The 9,274-nt window shown below is 47.2% G+C and overlaps 1 protein-coding gene across 1 annotated transcript in view; it reads left to right on the top strand.

The window, feature by feature from the left end:
* ALS2 (ALS2, alsin Rho guanine nucleotide exchange factor) overlaps positions 1-9,274 on the top strand; it is a gene marked incomplete at its 3' end in the record, with an annotated part of 74,607 nt that overhangs the window by 53,866 nt on the left and 11,467 nt on the right. Inside the window, exons 20-24 of the mRNA XM_015414627.1 lie at positions 78-176; positions 1,585-1,749; positions 5,904-6,015; positions 6,258-6,335; positions 6,434-6,567. Coding sequence (XP_015270113.1) covers positions 78-176; positions 1,585-1,749; positions 5,904-6,015; positions 6,258-6,335; positions 6,434-6,567 — 588 coding nt within the window. The remainder of the gene's footprint in view (positions 1-77; positions 177-1,584; positions 1,750-5,903; positions 6,016-6,257; positions 6,336-6,433; positions 6,568-9,274) is intronic.

Genomic DNA, 9,274 nt, shown 5'->3' with positions numbered 1-9,274 from the left:
TAGGGAAAAGTCTTGGATTGTTCACTGAGCTGTGTTTTTCTCTCCATTGTTCATGTCTGTGGTCTTCATGTTGGCAGGCATGGTGAATACAAAGTACCAAACAAAATGTTGAACAAGAGCGACCACTATGTTGGATATTGGAAGGAGGGCAAAATGTGCGGCCAAGGAGTCTACAGGTAAAATAACAGATAATTTGGAAGGATATAATGTATGGTCAGAGTGAGAATAGCTGTTGGTTTTAATCATTTATATCACCACCTTGCAGCCGAGACTTAATCTGGGAGAACCAGGTTTGATTCCCCACTCCTCCACATGCAGCTGCTGGTATGACCTTGGGTCAGTTGCAAGTTCTCTCAGAGCTGTTCTCCCGAAAGCAATCCTCCAAAGAGCTCTCTCAGCCCCACCTACCCCACATGGTGTCTGTTGTGGGGAGGGGAAGGGAAAGGAGAGTGTAAGCCACTCTGAGACTCTGAGTGAAGGGTGAGGTATAAATCCAATCTGTTCTCCTTCTCTTACATGGAAAACACTTCCATCTGACAAACAATATGAAGTCCATGCTTAGATAGGACAGTCGCTTACGCGGGAATTTCTCCATATGTACATCTTTCAGAAGCTACATTTGGCTCTGTGTGTTGTCTACAAGCTGTCTTGGTACTAGAGTCTAGAGGGGTTCATAATCATCCTTCCCCAGGCATGCTTTCAATGTGGGGGAAAAATAGGGCTGGATCAAGTGATCTAGAAACATAAACAGACAGTGCAGTTCCACTTGCAGGAGATCTTGAGCAACACCTTGCACTAATGTCCGGGAATTTTTTGCACAAGATGTTGTGCAAGCAGAAACACAAGTGGGCTTACAATAAGCTTGACTTAGTGCGAGCGGCTGCTGGTGGAAAGTGCGTCAAGTCACAGCCGACTTATGGCAACCCAGTGGCGTTTTTAAGGCAAGAGACGTTCAGAGGTGGTTTGCTGTTGCCGGCCTCTGCGTCACAACCCTGGTATTCCTTGGAGGTCACACATCGAAATACTAAAAAGGGCAGACCCTGCTTAGCTCCCGAGATCTGACGAGATCAGACTAGCCTAGGCCATCCAGGTCAGGTGCAAGCAGCTCCCACGGCCTCTTTCTTACATTTTTGCTTGCATGAGAGCTCTAATACAAGAGGAAATTTTGTGCTGTATCCCTCTCATAGCCCTCAACACAGTAATACAGATCCAAGAGTTATTCCCATCGCTCATACTGAAAATAATCTACCTAAGTTTTTATATTCCTGCCAACTGTGTGAGCGCACCTGTGCATATCTGCACACAACGTGTCTCTGTATCTGTTATCTGGCTGCTTCCTTTCATTATGACACTTTCCTTTGAAATTCATCCCATATTTCTTTCATGGAGGGGATGAGGGCGAGGAGGAAAGGAAGCCTTCGAAGGGGAAAAAAGGTAAATTGTGAGTAGTTACATTGCCCTTCTTTCACTCCAGGTTCTGAGTATGGAAGCAGAGTTTTAACTAAAATGGGTGTTAATGTATCACCTGCCCCTCCCCCAATCTTCTGATTCAGCGTATTGAAAGAGAAACCTTCTTTTTTGCAGCTATGCCACTGGAGAAGTATATGAAGGGAGTTTCCAAGACAACATGCGCCACAGGCACGGTCTCCTGCGCAGCGGGAAACTGACGTCTTCCTCTCCGAGCATGTTCATTGGTCAGTGGGTGATGGATAAGAAGACCGGATATGGAGTGTTTGATGATATCACAAGGTAAATGCATCCCTTATATTCTACTCAAGTATGCCAAATGACATAAGATCAGGGACAAGAACTTGTTAGAAGCTTTTTGTGCAAAATCTGAGACGTTGGCTGACTTCACGTAAGGAGTCTGCGAAACAAAACGTTAGAAAGCTGATTATCACACAGCTGTAATTAAAAGAAATCACAAAACAATTAAATGCTAAGTCTCATGACATCAGTGCAAAATCACAGGTTTTTGTTTGTGAGAACCATTCCTGTTTAGGTCCAGAGGAGTTAGCTGTGTTAGTCTGTTGCTGCAAAATAGTAAAAAGCCCAGTAGCACCTTTAAGACTAACACACTTTATTGTAGCATAGGCTTTTGAGAAACACAGCTCTCTTCGTCAGATGCATGGAGGTATGAAGAAAATGCATTTCCATGGCACCTTCTGCATCCTCTCCCCCCTCGCCTTACCACCTATATATCTCTGGCCAGTTTCTTCATACCCTCCATGCATCTGACGAAGAGAGCTGTGTTTCTCGAAAGCTTAAAAGGTAAAGGTTTCCCTTGCTCGAAAGCTAGTCGAATCCGACTCTAGGGGGCAGTGCTCATCTCCGTTTCCAAGCCGAACAGCCGGCATTGTCTGAAGACGTTTCCATAGTCATGTGGCCGGCATGACTAGACGCCGAGGCGCACAGAACGCTGTTACCTTCCCACCGAAGTGGTACCTATTCATCTACTTGCAATTTCTTACTTTCGAACTGCTAGGTTGGCAGGAGCTGGGGCCAGAGACGTCTTAACCTCTGAGCCACCACGGCCTCGAAATCTTATGCTACAATAAAGTGTGTTAGTCCTAGACGTGCCTGCTGGGCTTTTTACTGTATTCCTGTTTAGGGTTTCCAATCTCCAGGTGGGGCCTAGAGATCTCCTGTAATTTCAGCTGGTCTCCACCCTACTGAGATCAGTTCCCCTGGAGCTAATGGCTGCTTTGGTGGGTGGACTCTCTGGCCACTAGGATCCACCCCCTTTTCCAACCCTGCCTTCCCCAGGCTCCACCCCCCAAATATCCAGGTATTTCCCAAGCAGGCGTTGGCTGCCCTATTTCTCTTACTGGATGACAGAAGTAGGATCTTTTTCTTCATTTGTTGTTCTATAGAAGTTTAAACTGGAGTTCAGATCTGCATCGTGGCGGTCTATAGATGAAAGAAGCAAACAGTACCCCAGACATCCAGATCACATTTAATCTGCTGTGATCTCCCAGATCTTTGGTCCCCTGGGTGGGTCCTCCCTTGTCCTGAGGCAGGACCCATCTCCAGTGCAGAGTGAAAGGAAATGGTGGATGTAAATGCTGTAAGCAGACACAGGCAGCCCTTGCAGATCAGTTGGCTCTCCGTGGAGTGAGTCACCCTTCTCAGGCCAAGATGGTTGTGTAGTTGCTTAGCAACAACAAGGTAGAACGATGCAAAAAGGAGAAGGCGGAGCAGGTGGGGTTTCATTATTCAGAGATTCCTGTCCCAAGTTTCTGTGAATTAAGGCAGCTGGGAAAGGCACAAAGATCCTCTCAAAGGCGCAAGAAAAGGGCAAGAAAACGTTTTATTTTTTCCCCCCAAGTGAGACCATCATTGACAGCCATGGATCCAACAAGAAGAAGAGTTGTGTAAAACAGAAGTAAGAGAAGCTGAAGCTAGTTCAAGATGGGTAGCCGTGTTAGTCTGTCTGTAGCAGCAGAAAAGAGCAACAGTCCAGTAGCAGCTTAAAGACTAACAACATTTGTGGCAGGGGAGGAGCTTTCATGAGTCACTGCTCACTTCTTCAGCTGAAGCTGTAGACGTTAAATGAACTAATGACCAGGTATGGGTGGCATCACCCAAGAGTTGTTTAAGAACCCCACTATAAACCTGCTGCTTCTCCAACAAAGGGGTTAACGTACCATTTAAATCAGCTTCCTTCTCAGAGAAGTGGAGGGTAGGAACTCAGATGTGTATAATGGGTAGGGTTGCCAAGTTGAATCTTCTTACCGGCGGGGGATTGTCGCCCGGGTCTCTGGGGCGTCTTCTGATGCGCGCGCACACGCCGCCAGCACGCCCTGGAAGTGACGCACGACGTTGATCACGTTGGGGGCGTGGCCCCGATCGTAGGAGGGAAAACCATAGAGTTTTCCCTCCGATGATCGGGGCCACGCCCCCAACGTGATCGACGTGGTTGCGTCACCTCTGGTGACGCAGCCACACTGCACTTCAGGGGGCGGAGTTTCCCCCGGGGCCCAATTCCGCGGTGGCGGAAATCGGGCCTCCAAAGCAGGGGTTTACCCGCCACCCGCCCCCACTTGGCAGCCCTAATAATGGGGGAGACTGAACCCCTGGAATTCCAACTTAACAGCTCCGTTTCCCGACTTGTGGGCCATTGTTGTTCACTGGACTTTCTTGGAGGGGCAAGAAGAAAAAACAAGGGGACTACATATAGGTCTTTCTCCACAGATCCAGGTGATTCCGTTGGCACAAGCAGATTCTTTTGAACTTGAAAGGAAAAGGTTCCATCTGAGAGAATATTTCCGTCATCTGAATAATTCATTTGTTTATGCATAGAAAGGCTAATTTGAGAGAACAATTCTGTTACCTGTTTCTTTCTTTCATCTTTTGATACTATAGATTTCTGCATGTTTTACCTTGTTTCATTGTAAGCCACCTTAAGGGGTGGAATGGTCAAAAAGCTGAGGCAAAATATGTGAATTCTAAACACTCAGTTTTGTGAAGATGACTGTGTCCAGGCGATTGTTTCCATTCAGCTCATTGTAATTTAGGACTGTAGCTTTGGTTTTAAAAGGGTTTTAGCAAAAGTGTTAGAGTCAAAAACTCCATTAGCACCATAGAGACCAACACAATTTGGGGGGTTTAAGATTTTTTCATTGGTTCCACTGGACTCGAATCCAGCTGTTCTTCTTCAGACCAATGTGGTTACCCTCTGAACGAGTCCAGAAAGTAACTGAAAGGTCCAACGTTTAAAGCCTCGCCAGAGGTCATTTCGGGGGGGATCGTGGGGGAATGCAGTTCCCCCGGGTGAGGTGCAGTGGGGCGGGGCACATGACGAAGCCCTGCCCCCTGCTTCCGGCCGCCCCGCTTCCAGCCCTCATTCAGCCAGGAGGAGGCAGGAGAAGAGGGAGGGTAAGTTGCTTCCTCCCCGCCTCTCCCCACCCCTGCCTGCCTGGGGCCAGGGAGGGCCTTGGCGGGGTTCCTCACACTCCCGCTGGCCTTGCAGGTCCACCGCCGGGCCCCTGATGTTAGGGGGTGTGGCATATGCTAATGAGTTATGCTAATGAGTTCCCCTAGCTCTTTTTCTACGAAATGACCCCTGAGCCTCGCATTTAGAAAAGTCTATCCATGGACTCTTTTTGGGAGCTGAATTCAGTGTTTTCACCCTGAAGATAAGAATTTCAGAATTAATGGAGGATTCTTGTTATCTACCAACATAAAGAAAATTATTTACTTACATGCATTTAAAACATGCAGTGGTTTGTGGTCATTGTGCAGAAGACAGCTTTTTAAGAACATGATCCTAGTAATTAAGGACGTAGGAGAAGCCATGTTGGATCAGGTCAACAGCCCAGCCCAGTCAATATTCTGTGTCCCACTGTGGCCAAAACCCAAGTGCCATCAGGAAGTCCACCAGCAGGGCCAGAATTCCAGAAGCCCTCCCACTGTAGCCCACCAGGTACCAAGAAGACAGAGCAGCACTGCCCCAGACAGAGTGTTCCATCTATACCTTGTGGCTAAGAGCCACTGATGGGCCTCTGCTGCATATGCTTAATTGTTGGAACAGGCTTGCTTAATGGTGTGTGACAGCAGACAGAAGTCCACTGATGAACACCTGAGCAGCCCAAAAAGAAGTTGAAAGGGAGGGCAGGAAGGTTTGCTTCACTGCTTAGTTCTTGTGGCCCTTTTTTACATGCCCGGGGAAATGCTGATCACTACTATAGGGTCAGGAAGCAATTTTTCTCCAGGCCAGTTTGGCTGGAAATCCTGGAGGGTTTTTTTGTCATCTTCTGGGCATGGAACAGCAGTCCCTGGGGGTGTGGAGGGGGAGGTGTTTGTGAATTTCCTGCCTTGTGCAGGGGGTTGGACTAGATGACCCTGGAGGTCCTTCCCAATTCTGTGAGCCTTTGGACAATAGTGCCTTTTTGTCCCTCCAGGGGAGAAAAATACATGGGAATGTGGCAAGATGACCTTTGCCAAGGCAATGGCGTTGTGGTGACCCAGTTTGGACTGTATTATGAAGGAGCCTTTAATAGCAATAAAATGATGGTAAGCCGTGTTCAGGCTGTTGGAGAGCAATGCTCTGTCTATTTTTGTTCTCCTTTGTGATTCACAGTGTTGAAGTAAAAATGCAACTGCTTCAGTGTTTATATTGACAGTTTTGGAGCTTTGGGTAGTGCCCTTTGTAACGATGCACACTGTCTTGCCATTTTTCTTCGCTTACATAAGTCAATATTTATATGAAAGTTGCTCCTAACATGCTTACTGATTGTGATATCTGTTTAATGCAGGGGACTGGAGTCTTGCTTTCAGAAGACGATACAGTGTACGAAGGGGAATTTTCTGACAACTGGACCCTTAATGGGAAGGTTGTAATTTTGTCTTTTGGGGTGCTTGCTCCCGTATAGAAGAAGAGTTTCTAATGAGCAAGTTCATTATTTTTACTTGCCTTTTGTCTTCCTCCAAGGGAACGCTGGCTTTGCCAAATGGAGACTATATTGAAGGTACCTTCAGTGGAGAATGGGGCTCTGGGATAAAGATTACTGGAACCTACTTCAAACCCAGTCTGTACGATCATGAGAAGGACCGACCCAAAGCTCTGTGAGTGGATAAGAGTTGGCTTCTACCGTGTCCCTGCATATGACTTGTTAAAGCAGATGAACGCTACCATTGACTCAGATAGGCGTGACAGTCCGTGTTGCCTCGTTCGCCCAGATACAGTTGTGTGTCTAAAGCTGTGTGAACAGGAATGACATGGAGTCAGTGCTGTTTGGTGCTGGCGGTTCAGGCGTGGGAGCACCTCCCCGCTGCAGATTAGCTGGCTGGCAGGGGGGAACTTACCCTGAAAAAGTGGGAGATCCATCCAACAGCAGCAATGTGTCTACATCACTGCCCACGTGACCTGGAAGTGACATCATCACATCCAGGACGTCGGGGAGTCACTCTGGTATTTGGGCAAAAACTCTATGGTAGAAGCCAAATTCACCATAGAGTTTTTGCCCAAATACCATAATGTTGCCCTGCCATCCCTTATGTGATGATGTCACTTCCAAGTCACATGGGCAGTGATATGATGTAGATATGTTGCTGTATGTTGGACGGGCCTGCCTGCTGCCCCCTGTAAGTCCCCGTCCCCGTCCCCCCCCCGGCCAGTTGCTAGGATGGACCTGGCAGCCCTAAACTACATAGAATAGTGACATAAACAATATGTTACAAAGCTTACCATTATTTGGATCCAGACTAAATTTCCGGATAGTGGAAGGGGTGGGTTCTGCCTCTCCTGCTGTTCCTGAGGGTCCATTATCCCCCAAGAGCAGCATTTGGGGGGAGATGATTGGGCTTTGGGCGGGAGGGGGAGGCAGGAATGTTCTGTTCTTCTGACACAAGTGCCTTGCATGGGTGGAAAACATAGGCTGGATCCAGCCCTAGGTATATAGTTCTGAATGATGATAAATTAATGACGACGAATACAGCCCAATTTGAAAGTCGAATGGACTTCCTGGCTTCCTGTTTGGGTCTGTAAGTCCCTGTCTTGACAGCCCAATTTGAAAGGTCAGATGGGCACAACCTTAGGGTTGCCCGTCCCGGGTTGGAAAATACCTGGAGGTTCTGGGAGTGGAGCCTGGGAAGGGCGGGGTTTTGGAAGAGGTGAGACCTCAGCAGGGTACAGTGCCATAGAGTCCGCCCTCCAAAGCAGCCATTTCATCCTGGGGAGCTGATCTTGGTCATCTGGAGATTGTAATTGTAATAGCGGGAGATCTCCAGGTGCCGCCTGGAGGTCGGCAATCCTAGCACAACCTTGACCTCTCGCACACAGGTTTATTTGCCCTGGATTTTGTGCTGTTTCTCCCCCCATTTTCCCGCAGTGTTATGGTGCGTTTGTGTACCTCCTTTGTGTTTCCTGTTTTTTCTCTGATCTGCTTTGCTCAGAAGTTTTGGGGGAAATTCCAACAAAGCCCAGTAGCTGCCACATGGGCAGGAAAATGCTGTTCTCACATGGGCAGGAGATGTTATTCTCCTGTAAATTATGCTTCTGAGAACTTGGGATGTTCGTATTGGAGTGGCAGTACTGCATGTATGGACAATGTCCTATCCCCTCTTTGAAAAGGCTTTTTGGAAACGGATGCGTAAAGGCCGGCAGGCTCCGTCAGAGGTGGAACGGCAGTGTCCTTTCTACGGTCTCTGTGCACCCACTTGGAAACTGTATTGCTTGAAAGACCTATCTGCTGTTGTTTTGAAAACAACGAACTGTTTTGAAAGACTAAACTTCTGTATTTTGAAAACAACGAACTGACAACATTTTTCGACACAGGCACTTTATTCATTTAAATATGGAAATGATTGTGGACTGAACATACACGTATTAGACTTTGGAACTGTCGTATGAATAGAGCACATGGATATTAGTATCTTTAATAATTGCTGAATATTTATAATACATTTCTTGTAATTTGTTCAGTTTTTTCCTTGCACTTAGCTTCTTTCCGTGAATCTCTCTTTGGCCATTTATCACATGGGCGGGAAAGTCAGGATTTTCCCAGTTCCAGCCTTACAACAATCATTTCCACTTCCCCAGTCTCCATGGCAGCCATCCCCCTCTTACCCTGTGCCCCGGGGGGGGGGGCATTTTGGAGTTGTGTTTTTTTTTTTTTTTAAAGGAAGTTGACCTAGCAACATACTGATATAATGGTAGATTGCTTTGTTAATTATTGGGGTAGAAAATCCTTGAAAAAGCCCACCTTCTGGAAGTTCCATTACCACTGTGCTGCCAAGGCATCCACCGCAAGGAAGGTATCACTGTGCTGAGCCTACCTGTCCAATAACCGCAGACCATACGAATCGATATGTTGGGGGCTTCCGGGCAGATCGGGCCCTTTGGCCACTTCCACAACTCCCGTGCTTGGCAGTGCCCTGCATTTCTTGGTCTGCACAGCATGAACCTAGGGAGGCAGGTGACTAATAACAGTGAGAAGGTAGCAATAGCATTTTTGAGTTGTGATTGGTCACCACCTCTTAAAATGGAGGGGGGGGTCCTCTACCCTTACATAGGGAATCCATATCGGAGGGTGGGGCTCGTATAAGCAAAACTGGAAATGCACATATGTAATAAAATTAAGCTGAGAAACACTTTTGGTCTAAAAATACCCTCCAGAACTCCTGTAAATCATTGGAGAACAACTGTTGGGGAATAGGTAGCATGTCAGACCCATACATGTCAAACCCAGCATGGCTTTTCACCCCTCAAGGGCAGCTTTGGTGTAACTGTCAATTTAAGTCATAGCTGTGATTGTTTTATTATTTAGCAGAA

Source organism: Gekko japonicus, unplaced genomic scaffold (assembly GCF_001447785.1).
Source record: "Gekko japonicus isolate JY-2015 unplaced genomic scaffold, Gekko_japonicus_V1.1 scaffold855, whole genome shotgun sequence".
In the NCBI taxonomy this organism is placed as follows: domain Eukaryota; kingdom Metazoa; phylum Chordata; class Lepidosauria; order Squamata; family Gekkonidae; genus Gekko; species Gekko japonicus.
This window is presented reverse-complemented; position numbering and strand designations above follow the sequence as displayed.